The 22,338-nt window shown below is 36.7% G+C and overlaps 2 protein-coding genes across 2 annotated transcripts; both read right to left on the bottom strand.

The window, feature by feature from the left end:
• Nucleotides 1-2,028: 2,028 nt before the first annotated feature.
• On the bottom strand, nucleotides 2,029-4,956 carry nkx3.3 (NK3 homeobox 3). The gene is made up of 2 exons (XM_067421804.1): nucleotides 4,468-4,956; nucleotides 2,029-3,109 (listed from the first exon to the last, which is right to left on the bottom strand). The coding sequence occupies exons 1-2, from the start codon at nucleotides 4,754-4,756 to the stop codon at nucleotides 2,652-2,654; spliced, it is 747 nt and encodes a 248-aa protein (XP_067277905.1). The 5' UTR covers nucleotides 4,757-4,956; the 3' UTR covers nucleotides 2,029-2,651.
• Nucleotides 4,957-11,738: 6,782 nt separating this feature from the next.
• nkx2.3 (NK2 homeobox 3) lies at nucleotides 11,739-14,262 on the bottom strand. Its single transcript, XM_067421624.1, has 3 exons — nucleotides 14,146-14,262; nucleotides 13,694-14,039; nucleotides 11,739-12,764 (listed from the first exon to the last, which is right to left on the bottom strand). The coding sequence occupies exons 2-3, from the start codon at nucleotides 14,031-14,033 to the stop codon at nucleotides 12,139-12,141; spliced, it is 966 nt and encodes a 321-aa protein (XP_067277725.1). The 5' UTR covers nucleotides 14,034-14,039; nucleotides 14,146-14,262; the 3' UTR covers nucleotides 11,739-12,138.
• Nucleotides 14,263-22,338: the final 8,076 nt, after the last annotated feature.

Below are 22,338 nucleotides of genomic sequence, written 5' to 3' on the forward strand. Positions count from 1 at the left end.
GAGCTCTTAACAGCAGGACGGATTCTGATTGGCTGTCTTTGCTTTTAACGGTCATCTGCTGGAAAAAAAAAAGAAATCTGAGGTTTTTTCCATAAGTCGTTACCAACTAAACTCAATGGAGCTTGCGACCAAAGCTTGTTAACAATGCTTTTGGTAGGTGCACCCTTTAAAGCGATTCCAACAATATTGTTTCTCTGTTACGTTATCATTATAGTTTTGGTATGGCGTAGACTGCTATTCTTTTATATTTAGAACGATTTTTAGAACTATATCGTTATCACTTAATTTGTAAACCTGTTTGACATGGTACTTTCTTTCTCAGGCAGGACTGCAGACCTTTCAAAACAGTCTGTCTGACACTGTTGTTCTTCATGAAAATGAACTACATGCGAGGTCAGAGACAGGACAGATTAAAGATAATTTGATGTTTCAACTGTTAAACGGTAAAGGCCTGGTCACACCAAGAACAATAACTGTAAAGATAAATATATTACCATAACGATAACTAGTTCCGTCCAGCGGATGACGTTCTGATTACTCTGCAGTTTTTTCATCTGTCCCTTTAAATGCAAGCTCTTGACAGCAGGATGGATTCTGATTGGCTGTCTTTGCTTTTATCGTTCATCGGAATTAACTGGTCACAAGTCATTACCTGGCTAAGATACTTTTGGTAGGTGTACCCTTGAAAGTTGTTTCTCTGTTCTGTTGTTAGGCTATACTTTTGGTGTGGTATTGACTGCTCTTTTATTTTCAGAACGATTTTTAGAATAACGTTATTTGTGATGTGAATGGTTTAGTTTTAATCCCAGATCGGTTGACTTTCAGCAAATATAATTTAAATAATTGTAGTTCACTTTAATATGAAAATTTCCCCATTATTTATTCACCCTAATGTAATTAAAATTTTAATTCAATTCGATATTGATTATTTTTGAGCTTACAGTACAAGGCAAATTTTCTCAAGGAAAAAGTCATACAAAAGTTAGTTAGGCTATAGCCTCATATTGAAGGTTAAAATTAGTTTGAATAAAAACACTTTGCACACAAGGACATTTTCATAATTGTAAAGTAATAATATAACTTGATAATTAACCTAGCCTACATATGTTTCTACTCCAATTCGTTTAATAAAAATAAAATAAAAATGGTAGCTGTCATAAAACCTTGAGGTATTTATTCAAACATCTGCATTAGGCCTGAATATTGGAGAACAGTGGAAAAACATATACTGTGTAAACTATGTAATGTTTGTCCGGAGAGTTCTTTCTTTTTTAACTACCAGATTATGGTCATGGTTTTCTGTGGTAAACGCAACATCACGTGATAAAGCTGTTTTATGGATGTAGCCTATTTCCGTTGTGCTGGATCGTCTAATGTTAATACATTTTTCTTTCGCGCTGTAATATAATTTGACAGAAATCTGAGACTTTGTTTTATATCAAAAGTAACAAAGCACAAAGCTTACCGAGATGTATTGGATGGGAGAAGCCATGTCCCATACATTGTCCCATTCATTCATTAATTGAAGACAGATAAAATGTCGATCGTTTGGATTTAAGACTCGGCAAATCTTATCGAAAAATTAGACTGGTTAAAATAGGAAAATCTATATTTTACCCAGCCCTATTTTAAAATGTTTTTGTACAGCCAGTATGACCTCAGTGAGAGATTTTGGTGTTGGTTTAGCCTGTCTAAAATGGTATTGAATTCTTACATTCATGTACTGAGGGTATTTTCATTGGCTTTTATCTGTATGTTAGCCTGTCACCTGTCAAGCCATTATCCACAAAGAATCTTTTGATCATTGCTTCCTCTTCAATTATTGCCTTTAGGTCATTTATCTCTGCAGTGTTGACAAACCCTCTTAAGCTTTGCGGTTAGATTGTCTCAGACACAATATTATTTTCTAAAACCTACTGTAAATGTAATAAACCTGTTTTTTTCTGTACAGTTATTTTTAGACTGGATTTAAAACAGTTGACACACTTTAAGACATATACAGTGTATTTTTCAAGGTGATGTAAATAAACAAGAACTTTAATCAGTGACAAATGATAACAGAAAAACTCCCCAAACTAGCTATACACACTCCATATCAAAGCATATAGCGGACCAGCAGAAAATATTTGAACCCTTAAAAATGCATGGATGCCTTTCCGTTAGATAACAAATATTACGCCAAAAGAATATTAGGTGGCATTCGGTCATGCAAAACATAATAGGTTTTAATTTAAAAGACATTTGCACTTTCTGACTTCGTCGAGAAGGGAGGAACATGTGCATCCACTAAATTTGTTTTCAGATATCACTTTGTGGTTTGATAGTTTATAAAGCAATGAAGCTCATTGAGGTGTGCATTACATTTCCATGATGACAATTATGACAACAAATGAGAGAAACTCTATTGAGTGAATTGTCTTTGCTTTGGCTCAATGTCATTATTGAAATGATTGATAATGAGCATCACCATATCACTTTCCTCTTTTGCTTTCATGCTCATTCTACAGTTAATTATGCTTTCAGCATTTATAATCCTGCTGGAGGAATGACATTGCTTGCTCAGTTCTCTTCTGCATAAATGCTCTTTGGCTGTTTTTGACTGTTCGTGTCTCCAAAATCGCACTCCACATGATGCTGTAAACTCTGGTAAATCAGTACATGCCACCACTTAAAGTGTTTCCTGAGATCCACGGCTGGAAGCAGAACATATAAGGATAATACGGGAATGTCTGGTATAATGGAGGTACAGACGGACTGGCCAGCTCCTCTGCGTTATATTGCCTCTGGTCGTTTCTCACCAGTACCTTCACTGCCACTCTCTTTGCCAGGGCTGTCGTGGGAGTCGTCGCCAGCTCGGCTGCCATTTGTCGCCGTTTAGTTTTGTATCTCCTGTTCTGGAACCAGATCTTCACCTGCGTCTCGGTCAGTTTGAGCGCTCCTGCCAGGTCGGCCCGCTCTGGGCCAGACAGGTACCGCTGCAGGTTAAAGCGCCGCTCCAACTCATACACCTGTGCATGAGAAAACGCTGCCCGAGACCTTTTTTTGCTTGATTTGGAGTTGTTTTCTTCAAAGTTGCAGCTCTGTGGTGTCTGTTGGTTAATTTTGTGATCTGTATAGATGGACAAAAGTAGGTTTAGGTTCGAAGATCCATGCTGGGGACCATATGAAGAATAAAAGAATAGTCTTAGCATTTTTACAAGTGACCTTTAGCTAATGGACTGGTGTCTTTTTGAGGAAATATTTCACTCTAAAAAATGCTGGGCTGATTCAACCCATGTCTGGGTTAAATATGGACAAACCTAACACATTTTAAACCCAATGTTTGGGTTTGTCCACATTTTACCAAAACATGGGTTGAAACCCCCCATCATTTTTTTTAAAGAGTGAAAGCAATGAGACATTCTTAATTTGAATTCTCTTAGAGGAGACAGGGTTGTGTTTTTGTTCCAACTTCTGATATTTGTCATACATGTTGATATATTACATCTATAAACTGTAAATTAGTGTCAAGTACAAAAAGTGCTGTTTTTTGAACCCCACTTCACTATCATTTAAAACGTTGTAATTGAATTTATAATTAAATGTATTAATTAGTATGCCTTGTCACCTTTCACTCCCGTTTAACTGTAAATACTTTATTTCAAAATGGTCACACTTTTACAAATATAAACACAAACATTTGTGCTTCTATCAGTGATATTTCTTGCTTTGTTTTAAATATGAAAATCGTGTGTTTGCAAATGAAACAGGACAACCAGCTAAAGTTGATGAGAGTTTCTTCCTTTAATGTTCACCAAAAAATCATAAAAGCATAAAACAAACATTTACAGGTAGGCCATTTTACAAGACAATAACGATTTCAAGCATTGGTTCAGGTCTGTCTTATAGTTTGATTTGTGAGCATGGGTGTTAAATGACAGAACTATCATGTAAATTAGCAGTTTGTTTGTTTGTTGTTTCATTTTTTGAACCAACAAATATCGAACAAAACGAGGCAGTGTATATAGGCTATATATTTTCCAAAATTCGAGCAGTTTTTTTTTTTCTTTTTGTTTTAGGTTTTATAGAGTTTGCTATTTTACGTATTTTATACGTATTTTACGTAATTGTATGCAATTGTATCAGCATTTTTTTATTATTAAAATCCTATATATATTTTTGCAACTAGGAATTGGGTGACGCGTTTTTTTAATACATTTATCACAATAAATTAATGCATGAAGTGTAAAATGTCAGGTACTGACCGCAGCACTCGTTAATGTAGCCTACAGTTTATGTATAGCCTTTAGCCCCGTTTTTTTCTAAACGTAATCTCTAGCAGAAAAATATGGTAACATTATACATGTTTTTAAGAATTAAAAATATAATAATAACTCGACTTACAAATGTTGAAAGAAAATGTTTCACAACACTGCAATCTCTCTGTACAGTATATAATAAACTACTGAAGTTGTTTAGATGTCTCACCGTGTGGTCTTTCTAGTGAGTTGTCTTCTCCTCCTGTTGATTCTTCCTCGCATGAATGTTGGTCTGAGGATGATGAGTCCATCACGAGCACACATGAAGAGATGCGCCTCTGCGCGCTCTCGGCTCCAGCGTTCTCCACCGGCAGAGATGAGCTTGAACAATCCCGCGCCGCTCTCTCCCCATGGACCCGCTCTTCTGCGTATTCCTCATCAAAACGGCAGTTTTTCTCGCAATTAAGTCCTTGGTTTAATATGTTGTGAATAGAAAAGGAGGTGCGATTATTCGCCATTTAAAACATTTACGTAACCTGCTCGACAGTTTTCGATGGCCTGCAGTTTTGCGCCTCTATCTGGGAAGCTCCTGCGCTTTCATGGCGATGGATTAGTCCACAGTATAATGAAGTTCCTCTTTGCGTGCCATTTAATTGATGCAAAACTTCTTCTGACCCAATCAACAAGCAAAGTGTCAGAAAATGTCATGTGCGCAGCAGTCCCATCTGTTCTCTTTCCAGACGCAGTGCCAATGGGATTTCTGGAGCACTTCGCTCCTCCCTCTAAAATAGACGCGCAGAACTAGAAAACCTATCGAAATCGGGTTAATGCCACATGTTTGTACTGGCTTTGTAAGTTTTTATGTTTTTGGACATTTATGTTTTTCGATGACAAAGAAGGATGTTTGAGAATATAAAAGAGATACATGTATTTTTTTTAAAGAGTTTAAAATACAGTGTTGTATGTATGTATTATTTGTTCTTTATTGGCCTTTTACGACGAAAAATGCCTACTAAAATATTTGCACTTTAAATACAGCGAGAGTGCACTTGATATTTTCGAAAACGTTTTCATACACAGGAAAAAATGCGTACTTTGACAGACTTTTTGGATTAATATCTGTCAACCGAATAAAACAACGAATGCCATTTTTCTGGAATTTCACATTTATTTATTTATATATTTATTTGCCTGAATAATTAACATTGAAAATATTGAATTTAAGTTGGATATCAGAATGTAATGTTAATTAGAGGAAAGGTGCAAGCAATTAAGGCATTCGTTTTGAAGGAATTTCATATTTATATATTTTATTGTGTTGGATATACATAATAGCCTACAATTGGGTATCAGTTTCAAAGGTGGCCTAACGCTGACTAAAACATAAAAAATGAGACCATAAACCTTCAAAATATAGGCTAATTAGCATTATTACTTTTTATAACCTGTACATCTTAAAAAGCACTTACTAGGCTATTTCATGTTTTGTTATTTACGTTCAACATTTTTTTGCATAAGTTATTCGATGACCATAATTGGGCCTAAACGAATTCTTTCTTTATATTTAAGCTTTCGTTTCATCGTATAATGCAGTTTTTAATGTTTTATTTGTATTAATTATATCCTATAAGCAGTCATATGCTTCTTGTCATCTTTATAATTCGAATTATATTGTTCTAAAACCAATTGAGACTCAAAATACAAAACCTAACTGAAGGACTGAAACTTTTTTAAGCTTCTCTTTCTTCTCGAAATGCTCTTTAGTAAAATGTAAACGTTATTTTCTATTTGTTTTGACTGATTTTATAGGCTACTAGACTGATCATGTATCAAGCATGCTCATGTAGGCCTAATACTAGGCTATATAAATAGTCTATATCTGAACTGAAACGTATTTAAACATAAAAACTTGCACTTTTATTAGCAGTGGAATTTTACATTTGTGTTTTTAATGATTGCTCTAAATGCTTATTTTCGTAAATTCTAAGTTGTAAAGAAAATAAAATTTGGTTTTCAATTTAAATGTCTTTCGCGTGAATGCTCTTTTCCTACCTTTAATAGGCTATATATGTTTGAACGCATACACGTTTCGTGAGATCTCTCTAGGTTCCTGACAGGGTTTCTAATGAGTTACACAGAATAGAACATTAGCAGGTCAAGTTTACTGTGACATTCCCATGAATGTGCGTATTTCGATTTTGTATGACAAGTTGTAGCCTAATGGCTCTCAAAGCTTTTGTTCTCCCGTTTGTGTTTATGAAATACGATTGTAGCGCCTCCATGTGGCCAGCTGGTGTTCATCGACTGTAAGTGTGTTTGAAAATCTGGTTGACCAACCAATGGCCTGCTTGAAGCATCTAGAAACTTCCAGCATTCCAAAAACTTAACAGCTTTTTTATTTAAATAATCCTTTGTGACAACATAATTACACAGTAAAGGCAGCAGGCTCGATGTTCTGTTTCCACAGTTGTAAATAGCCTTCTTACAAAAAGGTGGCATTGCTTATAAATGTTTTGTATTTTGATTATGCTTTTTTTTTTTTTTTTTTTTTTTACTCACCCTATGATTTGGTGCTGAATCTAATGCCACAGATAGGTGCATACCCCGTGTAGCTATACGACTTCAAACGGTTAATCGAGATTAATCTCATCCAAAATATACAGTTGTGTTTACATAATATAGGCTATGTGTGTCATGTGTACTGTTTGTGTAGAATTATTATGTAGGCTATACATTATATAAATACAGGGAGCAAACAAAAGCATCAAGAGAGATGGCGTTAAGCACATTACATTAAAATAAAGATGAACATAACAACTTAAAGAGCACTGACCTGTAGCCTAATACCACCTGACTGCTGCAGATTCATTTCGGTATTATTTGCCTCTGAAACATACATTTGCATAAATTCGAGTCAGGAACTGCTACCAGTAAAACGTCACGGGTTTCAAATTCCATCTCTTCCAGTTTACAGTTGGCTAAAGGCCGCATAAGCTCCTTGCTTTGGTTCAGGAGAAACTGTAAAACCTAGGTGGCTGCTGTTTTGGTGCTTGATGACTGATCTCTCTGCATAGCATGAAATGCGCTGATGACGTGTTTGTCTGCGCGAGCAGGGTGCGCAGAGGTATAAATGTTGATAGGCAGGTATACAAATTACCATTGCATTCAGACCGAATGGAATGATTGGACGAATATTGTATGGACCTATCCACAGATGATAAATGCATAGTACACCACTAAATGTAGTGATTGTTATCAGGACGTGAAGAGACTTCCAGCCAGCATAACAAAATGTTTCTGGAACAACTCACCCACCCTGCCATTATTTAAGACAAAAATAAGACACAGACTTGTGGAGCTTGTATATATTTGGTCTAATGTCTAACATGTACTAATAGCTCACAAACCAAACTAAGCCAGATCTCGTAAGTGGTTGATGTTTAAAACAACTTTTAACAGGATGCTATTCTTTTGTTTGCACTTCCACCATGGTCAACCAAATAAATATTACTCTGCTTTTGTTTATGTTGAGTAAGCTATATATATTGGGAGGTCTGAAATGTTGTAAATGTTTTTTCACTGTGAAGAAACATTCAAATTCATCAGGTCCACAGAAAAATATTCCGTGGGTTGCACGTCAAATTCAGTGGCCAAGTTTATTTCAGATGTTTCTGGAGAATATAGTGATTCATTTAAGGACGAAGAAGTCTCGAGACCTTAAATAAAGAATTGCAATATTAGGCCCACCAATGTGTCTCTAAACTTCTTATATGTTTCGTATGGCCTACCAGAGCGATTTTAGAGGAACAACAGATATTGAGTGCAAAAAGTGTGTTTGGATGGAATATTGAAAGTGAAATGACCAGCAGAGGGCGCTTTCCACCTGGTAACACCCAGTGTAAAGGTGCTGACAGTTTAAATTACATATAGGATAACCCTCAAAGCTGTGGTACTCAGCATTTGTTGATTTCTCGTAAGATATGCCATTTATCACACGGAGGTTTCTGACAAAATGCTTAACGAGGCCCGAACAAAAAAAAAAAAGACATGTTTATTTGCAAGTCTTTCCTCCCCGTAAAACGCAAATATGTTCATTATCTACGGGTAAATTGTGATGTATGAGATCAGTGAAATGACAACAGGTTATACAAGCACAACATTCAAATGCTGTGATTTATGCTTATGCGATGCTGCTTGTTCGTCAACCCGATTGGTTCGTCGCACATTCACCCTTCCACTTCTATGTGCATTGGTTTTAATGCTAATTTAGGCCTCATTTTAACGTGTTTTAAATTTCTCACAACTTATTTACTTAATTGTCCTCCATATATAATAATTTGTTTGCAGTTAAGAAGATGGATCCATATGGCCTTATAGCCTTGACCTCATGTTCTCTTGAAATAATTATTGTCCTCCAAATCATCTTGTCCTTCCTTTAGTTTATCCATAGATAGTTTCCTCCTTCCTAACTGATTTAGGAAGACTGATAAAAAGTAAGATTTTAGTAGTAATATCCCAGATAACAGGGAACATTCTCGGAACTCTTGACTAACGTTCTGGCGAGGTTAACAAACGGTTTTCCAGTAGCCTAACGTTAATCGAACGTTTATCCAAATACATCTGGTCTTTAATAATGTTCTTAAAACGTTTGCACAAAAACAAAACATAGCCTATATCGTCCATGTATCGTTCCTTTTTCCTGAAACTTTTTAGTTTTTCTAACTATTTGAAATGTTATATTCAACATTCCAAAGTAGCAATCCCATTATGTTTCCACAGTTGGATGTTCCCTTAACGTTTCATTACCAAGAACAAATATGTATAAAACATAATGGTTCTACAAGTTCTAAAACGGTATAAAAAAAAAAAAAAAAAAAAAAAAAAAACATTTAATCTAAATTTGGTCACGCCAGCATAGTTTCCCATGGCTGAGTTTTAACAACAGATGAAATCTGACCAGCCAACTAATATTTGGCCTGTGACACACTGTTTGGGGGAACTAACCACACCCTCTTCTGATATTCGTCCAGAAATCCTTTCTATAGATTCATATCTGTAGTCCAGCACTCTCTATAGCGGCTCATCCTGAGGCATCGCCGCTCTGTCGCCATGAGTATTTACACTGAAGTGTCTGGGCCACTTACCCTGACAGCAGGTATGTCCAATGGCCTCGCCGTAGCGATGGGAGCTGTTCATCCTTGCTATTAGTAGAGACAAACCCCCCGACGACTCTGTTTACTTTTCTATTAATCTTCATTATTAGAGTGGGAGCTCTGGTGGACCCGTGAATGGGCTGAAGGATAAACGAGTAACGCCGTGCGTAATGGCCGAACATACTTGTTTCCATCAAAAGCTTTGTGTTTATTATTTCGAAATCATAATCATGAATTAGGTAGCCAGGAAATTAAATTCATTAAATCCAAAAAACCACGCTATTTCGTTTTTTTGTTTAATTATTATTATTATTATTATTATTATTATTATTATTATTATTATTATTATTATTATTATTATTATTGTTAATGCGTGTTTAATAAATATAATTCCGTGATGTTTACTGGTGAAGTTTCTGTTCAGACCCTGAATTTAGGCCCAAAAACATCCTCAAGTGGGGTTTGTTTCCACAACGCGAAAATTGCACAGCGCACAACTGCTGCCCTATACTCTGTAAACCCCAATAAATAAATAAAAATAATTGCCTCACATTTTTTGAGTTAAGAAATTTAAAGTTTAAGCAAATTTTTATTCTGTAGACAAAATATTTAATTGCTCTGAACTTGAAATATTTGCGTAAGCTAATGCGTACACGTAACTAGAAAAATATCACCTAATCTCAAAATTTTAGTAGTGCAACTTGACTAGCATTAATTAACTAATTAGCATAAACGCTAGCTTGCTGATTGGTTACACAATGCTTTCATATCATTCGCATAGCATAGCACGTGCTGAATGAGGACATACCCTATACAAAAAAAAAAAAAAACATAACATAAATTCTTCTAAACTAGCAAAGCAAAACACAAGTCTCCTACTTAAGGTTAATCTTACACACACACACACACACACACACACACACACACACACACACACACACACACACACAAAACAACATAATATAACACTTATTTTTAGCATTTACTGTCCCTTTTGAATGGCAAAGCATACTGGGAAATAGAAATCCTAGCCCAGTTTTGGTTAAATTTAAGTTTGTCTAAATTACAGCAAACAGATTGGATTAGTGGTTTAAAAGTTATTAAACATTTTAGAATAATAGTTATTTTTAGCACAGGCTGTCTCTGTCTTTAGGTGTTAAAAGAAATAAGTTAATAAAACTCAAACAATGAAACAATTTAGAATTAAAATGTGTCCGTTTTGAGAACTCAAAAGAAAAAAGTTCTAAATACTCAAAAGTTAATTTGTTTGAACTCATTTGTTTAATTTGAGTTGGCTGCTCAAACCACTTAATTATTTTGAGCGTTGGGCTGGTACAATCCTAATTAACAGGTTTTACTGAAGTGATGTTTAATAACTCGGATTGATTTCATTAAAATTGCCCTTGCACAGCTGAAGGTAATCTTTAAGATTCAGGATAAAGTTTAAAAAAAAATCGTTAAAGGGAAAGGTTTTACAGTGATTAAAATCTCTCGAGATAAACGCGTGTGATTAAACACGATGTGTGTCATTTAAGCATATAAGTGTACATCCTATAACAACATGCAATGCCTTCTGCAGACATGCAGGCCATACTGGAGAAGAGGAACCTGTCATTAGAGGAAGACGAAAGAAAGAGGCACATTGAGAGGGGAATAAAAGATTTGAAATCTCCTTTGTTAGCATGGTTAAATTATTTGAAACCAATTGCAGATCACGTATTTCTTCTGAAATTGTTATTACTCAAAATATTTCTCAAATGCAATTAGTCATACATATAAACGTAGGCTGTCTTCTTGTCTGACATTAAGTCAGGTTATTGAAGTATCGATTTAAAGCAGTTTTATATCAGCACGATTTATTCTCAGATATAGTATATAGTGCTTTAAAAAAATCAAGTTTTGTGGTTTATTTTGTGAGCCGTTTATCTTTGAAAAACTGGGGAACGAAGGTGAATGATCGGTTTAATTGTGCGCGTAATTAATGTATGAACATATTCAGATGCCATTTAAACCACGATGTGTTTGGGAGACTTTTGTAATGCGGATTATTTTCTTATATAATTATACATGATGTATGATAAAACAAAAGCTCGTTTCACACACACGTCTTTTTATTTTGTATATATTTTACCACGAGCGAAACACTTTCATTCAAAATGTAATATTGCAAGAACATTTGACTCATAGGTTATTGCTCATATTATAACTACGGAGAACGTTGGGGGAAATTGTTTTTGTGTCTTGAATTGTGTCACTCGATTCCTTAAAATTAAATGCCGTAGGCCTAACTAAAATGTTCTTTAAAACTAGACTACGTGTAGGCCTATCTATATTTTAGCAAGGCCTTTTTAAAATAAAGTTTGCTGTTTTTATTTTAACAATGTAGGTTTGCACAAAAATCACACACACCATTGTCAATATTCGAAACATTTCTTAGGTAATACCTTTTTTTATCTATAAGTGCAATGAATGAGAAAAACAAAAGTCTGAGTATGGATACAATGGTGCCAGTCTTGAATTAGACCCGCAAATGTTCATGGAGTATGCTGTCCAAATATGTGGTCTAAGTTGCTATGAATATTCATGTGCATTCGTTCAGCCATCATAAAACGGTTGCTAAAGAAATTCACTCAAGTTTATACTGAAAATGTAGACTATACACGACCCTAGGCCTATAAAACATGGCTAACTCTGTGCTAATATTGTAACGTTGTCATTTATTTACAAACGGCTGGGTTGCAGTGGTACTACCATGCCCGGATCCCCTGCAGAGTCCCTTGGCACGCGGACACGGGTGTGCCTTGTGATGTCTGAGGTTGAGAATATGTTCCGAGGTTGTTCAGACTCATGCTCATCAGCGCGTTAGTGGATGTGTTTGCCGGGAGAGGTGGAAGGCTGGGATATGTACAGCTGTAAGGGTTTGTGTAAGCGGCGTTATTATAAGACGAATAGCCGTTATATGTGTACGGGCCTGGGTTCACCGCGTACGTGGCGTTGTAATTCTGTGACCCCGTTAAGCACGGCTTCCCATCCCGGACCAGGACAGGCACAGCCACTCTCCTGGGCGGCGGGGGGTGATGGTGTCCTGCCATTTCCAGTGTTTTGTCTTGACGCTGTCGCTTGCATTTGTATCTGCGGTTCTGGAACCAAATTTTGACCTGCGTCGATGTTAGTTTCAGGGTACTAGCCAAATGTTCTCTCTCAGGAGCCGATAAATAGCGCTGCTGTTTGAAGCGCCGCTCGAGCTCAAAGACCTGCGCCTGGCTGAAGAGCACCCGCGGCTTCCGGCGCGTCCTCTGCCGCTGAGCGCGCTCCGTGTCCGAATGCGCCTCACCCTCACAGTCCGGGGATCTGAGGATGGCACCACAGCTTTCTATAAAAACAGGAGACAACAAAGATGCAAAGCGAACACGGTTAGCTCTCACCTAACGTGATTAATACAAGTCATTTCCTTGCACGGACAACAACAAGAAAAATCGCGCATTAGACAACATGAGCTGAGTCTGGATATAGGCCTTTATACAAAGTTTCTGTCACTTAGACAAAATCACACAGACTGTCCATTATTTCAGAAATTAAAAAAATATATGTTATTAAGATATGAAAAATACAATCCACGGTGTAGTAAAATGATCCATAGTATAGTAAACAAATTTAAATCAGCAGAGTGCAAGAGTTAGTGCACATTATGAAGATTTGCAATAATCAATAGACGCATAAAACGCATTGCAATAAATAAGTGGTCAGTCAATGTTTTTTTTTTAATATAAAATATGTATACATTTTATATATGTAGGCATATGTTTATGCACGTATACGATGTCAGGGTTAAACCAATTCTAAATGTCATAACATGCAATATTCACATTAAATGTTATATGGATGATACAGCTGTATCATAATTGTTAAACTTTAATATAATGACATGCTTTAGCGAGGTTATTGGTATCGACTTGCATTGAAGACGCATAAAATAGGCCCAAGCTTCAACGTTGCTCTTTTATACAATCATAAAACTAATTTTAAAAAAATCAAAACTATAATGTAAATGTTTTGTCATATTTTTGTGAAAAACGTTTGGCCTGATTAATGCATTTTAATACTAGTCAATAACCTCAAAGCTGCATGATTCATGCCATTTGTGATAGTTGTTAAAAAATGATTATAATAATACTGTGGCTACTAAACAACAAAAATGGGTCATTTTATCCTATAATATTCAGAGACACGTACAATTCGATCTCCTCGTCAGTTTCAAAATGCATATTCATTCTCGGCGGTTGTAAAACACAAATCACCCACTCGTTTCATGGTCCTCAAGTTCATCTTCAAGTTTAGTGTCGACGTGTCCCAGGGCCGGATGGACGAACATCGGAGGGGAAAGGCTGCTCTCCACTAAACTATCCTGCATGGAGAGAGAGTTCAGAAAAGACATCTTCTCGTCGTTCTCCGAGAAGCCGGGGCTGTCTCCACCTCCGAGAAAACAGGATGATGGTGCCTGAAATCTCTCCTGCAGTTCCGGATGCAGTTGTGCGTGGTGTTGCGCGGGATGCAGAGATTGAAGGTGGCGAGATTGCTGCTCCAGTTTCAGTATATCCTTCACAGAAAACGGCGTGGATGTAGCCGGGCTCGGAAGCATCATCAGGCGCTGTTGGATTACATCTACAATGTTATTCCTGATTCAACTGGCAGCTTCGAGAAGTAAGCCCTGATGAACAATTGTTTAGATAACCAACAATTTTAAGTAAACATACCTAAAGGTGTCGATTAATCTCCCATTTTGTCATGGCTGCTTGATTTGCATGAAGAGAGGTGCATGAGGACCGCCACTCGTCGGTGTGAAACTGTTGTGTGTTTTTCTTGGAGTCCGGCAGCACAAGGCAGTTCTTCTGCCCGGTGATGTCACGTTACCGGGGCGGGATGTAATGAGCCTTCCTACAATCCACAGAGGAAACGCAAAGCCTATACAATTTCAAACCAGCAGAAAAACAGCCTCTAATGTCACACGATAGGCTAATCTTTTTTCTTCTTTTTTTATAAAGCTACAACGTAATTATTTATGCATCCTTTAAAAAAAGAAAACATTCTTAGATTCAGAAAAAAACTATATATATATGTTTATATATATGTTTTTTTTTTTTACTGTAGCATATACACTTTTGCCTACAGGATTTTCGCGTGTGTGTGAGTGTGTGTGTGGGGGGGGGGAGGGGGTTTGTGACATACAAGGACACAAATGTGTATAATGACATAGGTATTACAAAAGAGGGTGAAATATGAGGACGTTGGCCATGTCCCAACTTTTCAAAATACTTATAAATCATATAGGATGAGTTTTTTTAGAAAGTAGAAATGCAGAATGTTTCCTGTGATGGGTAGGTTTAGGGGCAGGGGCAGTGTAAGGGGATAGAAAATACGGTTTGTACAGTATAAAAACCATTACGCCTATGGAATGTCCCCATATGTCACAAAAACAAACGTGTGTGTGTTTTGTTTTTTGCATCATCAGTATTGATGATGGTTTCTAAACTAGATGTTATGGCATATCCTTTTAGGTTTTAATCGGAAACTTAGTTTTAATAGTGTGTCTGAATAATACCGAATGCAGTAGAATTGATAGGCTATGTAATAGCTCAAGAATAAATGCTCCCACAAGGTCCTTAAGAGAATGTAAATCACGTTAAGTGATTCGGTCATGCTTTTATGCTCAATGCAAATTCGTCTCTTCTGCATTTAACCATGGTTGGACTGAAGATGTTTTCTTTACCATAAATATTCACATGTGAAAAAGTTTAGTCTGATGCCGTATCAAAAAGTACTGGTGCTTTAAAGAACCCAACTTAAAACCTTCAAGAGTTGTGTATGTTATAGGCTACATTTTCTCAATGAACCATATACCTCATCCCATAAGCTCCAAGAAAAAGTTCTTAGAAGAGGCTGAACCTATGTTGCTGATGATAATTGAAGAACGTATCTTATTTTGAATTCGTCGAGTAGTGAGTGTTCTCGCTTACCCTACTGCTGCTGCTCCTGCTATTATCCCATTTAAATCTGACCTGCACACTTGTGTGCCATTAGACAGTCAAGCTGGAGCAAAAACAGCCGCAGACCTTTGACAATTAAGCAGCAAGCGGATTTAAACATAACTTTGTTTGTCTGTTAGAGAGACAAATGTGTGTGTGTGTGCGTGTGTGTGTGTGTGTGTGTGTGTGTGTGTGTGTGTGTGTGTGTGTGTGTGTGTGTGTGTGTGTGTGTGTGTGTGTGTGTGTGTGTGTGTGTGTGTGTGTGTGTGTGTGTGTGTGTGTGTGTGTGTGTGTGTGTGTGTGTGTGTGTGTGTTTCTGTCCCGGTGGGAACTTCAACCTGAATGCACACTGGCTCATGGGGACTCGTGTCACTGAGGGGACCTACATTGAGGTCCCCATGAGAAAATAAGCTTTGTTTTTTGAAAATGTAAAAAGGCATAAAGCTTTCTGGGTAGGTGTGAGTGCGTATATATAAAAATAGTTTTGAGAAGGGGAATTTGCCTAGTGGTCAGACATAATGCATAATGCAGACATAATGTTAATCGTGAATTTTAATCTAATCTTGATTCCAGGTCTATATTCCAGATTCTTCTTATTCTTATTCTTATTCTTATTCTTATTCTTATTCTTATTCTTATTCTTATTCTTATTCTTATTCCTGATTACCATTTACATTAGGCTACATTTTTAATCATTAGAACATGATTCTCTCTTAACCATGATTCTCCATTAGTTGTACAAAAATAATAGCCTACATCATTAATTTAATATTTATCTTTGGCGTTTGATCCCATGAGTATAATTACAACAATAATAAGCATTGTCACTGTAACATTCAGGGAGATTGTCGCGTTCATTTCACTAAAATTAACATTAGCCTACTCATTGCGATCCGAGCTGTTTCATCTTTTTTTAAAGTTAATGATCGTTAAACATGACGAACTAGTCTTTATTTTAAAAATATTTATCCTAGGCAATTTTGAAGGCCTAATTGCTTCCTTTACACCTTAGAATAGCATCCGAGGGGGGGAAATTGTACGTTTTATATCTACATTTTCTATCCTGTATAACCCGCCCTGTATCGATCCCTTGTGAGGAGGGCGCGCGGGAAACCTGTTTGAGGGCGCAATGATGCGCAACGGTGTCTCTCTGAGCTTCTGCTCCGGCGCCAGAGACAAAAGACTACCAGAGACTAAGAAGCGGAGAAAAGAAAAGGAAAGAGAGACGAGATTATCTCATCCGTTAGCTATCAACAGTGCTGTTTAGATCAGCTTTGTGTCCTCCCGTCCTGAGACTAATGGCTCAGGAGGAAAGTCGGAGTGGTGGGCTTCTAGTTTTTCTCTTAAGGACTGAATGGCAAGGTACATTATTTTCATGATATTTGCTGTTATTCAGTCACTAATAATTGCCTTGATTTACTGCAATTTGATGCTTGCTGATACTACACTATCTTCGTTGTTGAGAAGCATTCTACACAGTGGGCTGTATTTGACGCGTGCAGTTAGTTCAGTTATTGTCGGACTCATACAGGCAGTGTGGGCCTAATATTTAGTTTGGATTCGTGATTTATTGCAGGGTTTTTTTATCAGCACCCTTATCTGTCACAGTTTTCAAAATGCGTCCCATTCATCATGATAACTTCATGTGTGCCGACGCAATAACAAAAAAACAAATAACTTTAGATGACAAAACGTAACTTATAAAAAGAAAATATTAAAAAATGATGTTAAGAGTATACGGGGGGCATGAGCTTTGTATATGGTGTCCGATCACAGGATTTGGATGTTGTCGCGTGTTTTTATCTGATCAGTAGTGATCTTTGCCCCACACACGACTAAAGTGTGTGAGTGTTTTGTCTGGTTAATAGCACCATTAGGATGAGGAGAGTCTCAGTCGAGCATGAAGTCAAGCTGACCGTGAAGAGCGCATGTCTGCACAGGACTCTCCTCTGGGGTCTCCAGTGTCCTGATGGATGGACATATTGATGATATCAACATCAGAAAGTAACAATAACGGAAACGCTTCCGTTTGGTTTACGCGCCTTATGTGACTGTAGTCAGTGGCCATCATAGTTGGCCACTGACTATTATAAAACAGAAAAAGGTTTGTATACAATTAATAATAATATTATTATATATTAATATAATAATAATAATGTATTGTCATAGTACAGTATAACGGGTTAAATTACACCTAAACACCACAACACAGAATGAATTTAAACATTCACAAATTAAAAAATCAGATTTGAATTATATTATATTATTATACTTTTATGTTTTAACGCTTTAATTTAACGTAATTTAACTTACGTGTGTAATAGCACCTACATTAAGGGGGTTTATTAAAGTAAAAAAAACAACAACAAAAAACATTACAATAAAGTAGCCTAATTTAAAGGGTCAGATCAGAAGACGTTTTGACTTAAGAAATATATGACGTTTACATAGGAAATAGCTGCACATTATACATGCATATTGTTATTTGAGTTATATTTGTATTTTAAGTATATAATTAATATCGAGGAAAGAAAAGTTATAAGATGTAGTCATTTATCATTTTATCAGCTTTTGTTAATTTTGTTTGCGGATAATTTTATTCATTTATGTTATTCAATTTTAAAATGTTCAGAATTAAATGAATCTGTAAAAAAAAAAAAACATTTCCTTAGCATAAAAGTAAACTATTTATTGTCAAGACATATTTTTATTTTACTGTTTATTGTAGACAATTTATTGTTATTTGCTTCTCCTGACATTTTATTGTGCTGTAGCTTGTTGTCAGTTTACAAGTTAGTCCTACGCACATCCAGCAGTGTGCTGGATATAATTTTTCTTTCCATATTCGAGTACAAATATGATTCACATACATTATTCATTCAGATAGTGCGGCACAGCAAACTCTTACATCTTTGTCCACTAAATGAACGCTGTGATATGTATCTTAAATTCTCCCACCCTCCAAAATATTTGCTGGTGTTTCGTGTTTAATTTTAGTAGACTATTTAATAGAAGCAGGAACACATAGGCTACTGCCTTAGTACCCAAACACCACTGAGATATTGATTGCGTGCCGATGCCAGTCCTAAAAAAAAAAAAGAGAGAGAGAGAGAGAGAGAGAAAAAAGGTTATAAGCCCATGTTTATGTGAAGGAAGAGCCTGTTTCCTGGACCTAACAAAACCCAGGCCTGAGCACCATGACAGTGAGGCGGTCAGCAGAGGGAGGGAGAGGGCAATAGATCATCTTCATCTGGACACTGACTGAGGTTAGATAGATGTAGAGGTACCAGAAGTGGGTCAAGGGCCTGCGTCTTTTCGGACCATCATCTGCTCATTGACATCACGGCATTCTGTGCAAACTCAAGTCTAGCGAATGCTGTGAACATCGGGAGAGTTTTTAGGCTCACGTCCAAAGTCTGTGAGAATGAAATGTGAATTCATGTTTATGAGTTCTGATTAAATGCGAATATATTTTCGAAGAATATCTGCTTTGTAGGAATACTACTCGTTTTTTTTTATATATATATACAAAATTGTATGTTTTGCTGAATTGGTGGCGTCTGCCTATGGATTCCTCTGATCTCATTGCTGCATTCTAAAATAATTACGGTAAAGACTCGGAACAAAGCCTCAGTGTAGCACTTGTAGGCTTATTACAAAGTGTTAACTTTTTCTGAGAGCTATGCCCATGCACCACAGGCTGCAGATATAATGTGTGTTCGGCTGATGCAGAGCTGCACAGACCGATCAGTGAAGTAACACCACAGAGCAAATTGAGCTTTATTTACGGTAGCCTAATTAGGCCAAGACAAGGCATGACCACTGCATTGCTGTATGTTTAGAGGTGGGATTAGGGCGGACCTTAATACTTGGGCAAAAAAAAAAAAAAAAAAATCTAATAATCCTGTTTATAATCCTATTCTAATAATCCTGTCCGTGTGTTTGGCTATGGGTATATATGAGGATATACTGACATAAATGCAATAGGTCCACTATGTTTTCAGTGGTGTATAAAGACCTTACATAATGTACCTTTATGTTTTTATTAGCAATTTCTATCTCCATTCACTGCAGGTCCCTTTACAGTGAAATCTTTAGTCACTCTCTGCTCTTGCAGTTTTGTCCCCTGTCGCCCGCGTAGTTTATGTGCTTCGAAAGGGAGGTGTAAACAGTGATTGCAATTCACAACCTCACCGCTAGATGTCGCAAATATTGACACACTGCACCTTTAAGCCGCCTTTCCATTACACACAACAAACGGCAGCTGTTGATCCGGAAGTCATTCCCATAATATCAAGTTGAATTACTGTAGAAAAACAAGGCTATGAAAGCAACATTTTAGAGTGTAAGTACTTTTACAAAAGTAATATTTAGCCTGCAGTAAAAAAAAAGAAGAAAAAAAAGAAAAAAAAAACAGAGGTGGACAAAGTACACAACTTCATTACTTGAGTAAAAGTAACTATTGGTCAAATATTACTCCGTTACAAGCGAAAGTTGTAAAAACAGATTTTTACTTAAGTAAAAGCACAGAAGTATTTTTTTCTAACTTATTTAAGTTTCAAAATTAAATTTTCTTTTATGTCAACACATTATTTGTATTATTGATGTATAAATGCACATTATGCCATCATGGTTTAAGCCAGTCAGTGATGCTCCATCTGATATACTAGCATACGACTAACTTAAACTAATGTAAATACTTAAAAAGTAAACAAAGCTCTTTATAAAGCTACTGTCACTTTAAGACTGAATGCACGGATCCAATACACTGATACACATCTGATATTGTCCCAACTGTTCACCTTCACTTAAGACATAATCAACATTGTTTATGTGAACACTCGACAAAATGAGCATTTTGACATCCGTCTTCCTCCATTTTGCTATAAACTATAAATCAGTGTTCAAAAAATGCTGTGAAATCATTGAACTTCACGAGACTCTACAAGATTAATTCCTGAAAGGCTTTCTGCAAAAACCCAAACACCTTTTAAAGAAGAAAAAAATCACCCACTGACTTTCAAAGCTGCTACAGACTTTTGACTTCGAGGACCTTGATGGAAATGTATTGGAGTAAAAATACGATATTTGTCTTTCAAATGTAGTGAAGTTAAAGTCATAAGTTTCCAGAAAAAAATAATACTCAAGTACAGATACTCAAAAAGTGTACAGTACTCAAGTAAATGTACTTAGTTATTGTCCACCTCTGCAAAAAACAAATATAAAACTGTAGTATATTATATGCTAATGTTAATTGCCTACCAACAAAAGTACTAGTACCAAAGTACTAAAATCTGTTTTGAGATGGTGTCAACCAGGATAGTGGCAACCGAATAATGAGATTATGAGGTAATAATGAGAACACCACATGTTAAATCTAAGCATCTTTTCCACAAGCTGAGAAGGTTTGCGGGGTCATACACTCAAACACAAGAAAACATGCAAAACCCTAATGTAGCTTTCATTTTCACACTGTAAAAAAATTATTTAGAAAAAAAGATACCTAGTTGAGTTAAAATGTTGAGTTAATACAATGAACATTTTTGAGATTCGACAACCTTTATTAAAATATTACTAAAAGATTTTGTAAGCATATTGGGTAATTGTGTGTGTTTTATTTCTGATGACGCAGTGAAACATGCCAAATAGTGCTATTTTAATGATTTATCAATTTTTTATGTGGTTCAGATACAATAATATTTTGAGTTTCTATTTATTAAACAAATTTCCTTCATTGTATCAACTTAAATTTTTAATTTCAATAAACTCAAAATTTTAAGGCAACCAGGTGACTTACTTTTTTAAGTAAAACCAACAAAAACCAACAACAAAAAATTTACAGTGCAGGAAATTTCACACAGAACATTTTGGGCAAGCCAATGTAAATTTTTTCCATGGTAAATTAATTGATGACATGTTCCTTTTCACTTGAAAAATGTTAAATTGAGCAGTATTTTGTTTTTATATGATGCATTTTATTTTATTGTCCAATTTTATACGTTTTTTACTATACCATAAACCAATAATCAGGTTTTACTTTTACCATTATAATCATGGTCCTTTTTTATCGTGTACACAGGTAAAGACTTGTTAGCAGTGGCCAACAGGAGGAAATTTCCTCACGCCGTTCTCAGCAGGCCCAGAAAACCTTCCATATATACACAACGCGTATCTGAGGAGGTGCAGATCCTGTTAGGTCCCGGAAGGTGAGTCTTATCAGCTCCTGGTTACAGGCCGTGTGCTGCGCCAGGCCTTGAGACCTCGCCGGGAACCATTGTGCATCTGACCCAGCCGTATGACTGATAGCCTTCCCCGTTTCTGCCTCAGACGGGGAGGAAAGGAGGGAGGCGAGGCACTGCAGCACCAGACATTCCCTGTCACACCACAGCTCTGAGTTAGGGAGGTCTGGTCTGGAAGCCCGCTGACGGAAGTCAGGCCAGGAGAAGTCCACAGAGCCTGCTCCCCCTCTTGGGACTAATAAATTAGACAGCTGTATTTTCCCTCATGGCCTTAACCCCGCAGGTGTGTGTTTGTATACATGTGCGCAAATTACTGAGCGTTTAGCCCGTAATGTGTGTGACCTACACCGCGGGTAATGTGGTGAGAGAGGAAGGCCGTAACCTAAATATTCGATTACAACAGACAGCGGTGATTAAGTCGCAGCGAAGCCACCGTCTTCGAGTGGGATGTGAACGGCTAGATTTCCTCTTTTTTTGTCTAAACATTCCCTGGGCCGTGCCAGAGAGGCTAAAATAAAAGGAAAGGTTGCTCCGAGTTCATCTGACCGCTGGTATGCGCACAGTTTACAAAGATTGTCATTTGAACAATAATACAATTAATTTTATTCAGATTTATATGTTGTTCATTTGGGGATGCACACCACATGACCTTCCACTGGATAAACATGTTGCGAGCGGGGAGCCT

This window comes from Pseudorasbora parva, chromosome 17 (assembly GCF_024679245.1).
Source record: "Pseudorasbora parva isolate DD20220531a chromosome 17, ASM2467924v1, whole genome shotgun sequence".
NCBI classification, from domain to species: Eukaryota; Metazoa; Chordata; class Actinopteri; order Cypriniformes; family Gobionidae; genus Pseudorasbora; species Pseudorasbora parva.

What these genes read in the sequence shown, in the direction of transcription:
- nkx2.3 (XM_067421624.1), bottom strand. Translation starts at nt 14,033, where the DNA reads ATGATGCTTCCGAGCCCGGCTACATCCACGCCGTTTTCTGTGAAGGAT. An exon ending in ACTTGAGGACCATGAAACGA is followed by an intron (nt 12,765 to 13,693) that starts GTGGGTGATTTG and finishes CTGTTTTTATAG; the next exon opens with AAAGCTGTGGTGCCATCCTC.
- nkx3.3 (XM_067421804.1), bottom strand. Translation starts at nt 4,756, where the DNA reads ATGGCGAATAATCGCACCTCCTTTTCTATTCACAACATATTAAACCAA. An exon ending in CTCACTAGAAAGACCACACG is followed by an intron (nt 3,110 to 4,467) that starts GTGAGACATCTA and finishes CCATCTATACAG; the next exon opens with ATCACAAAATTAACCAACAG.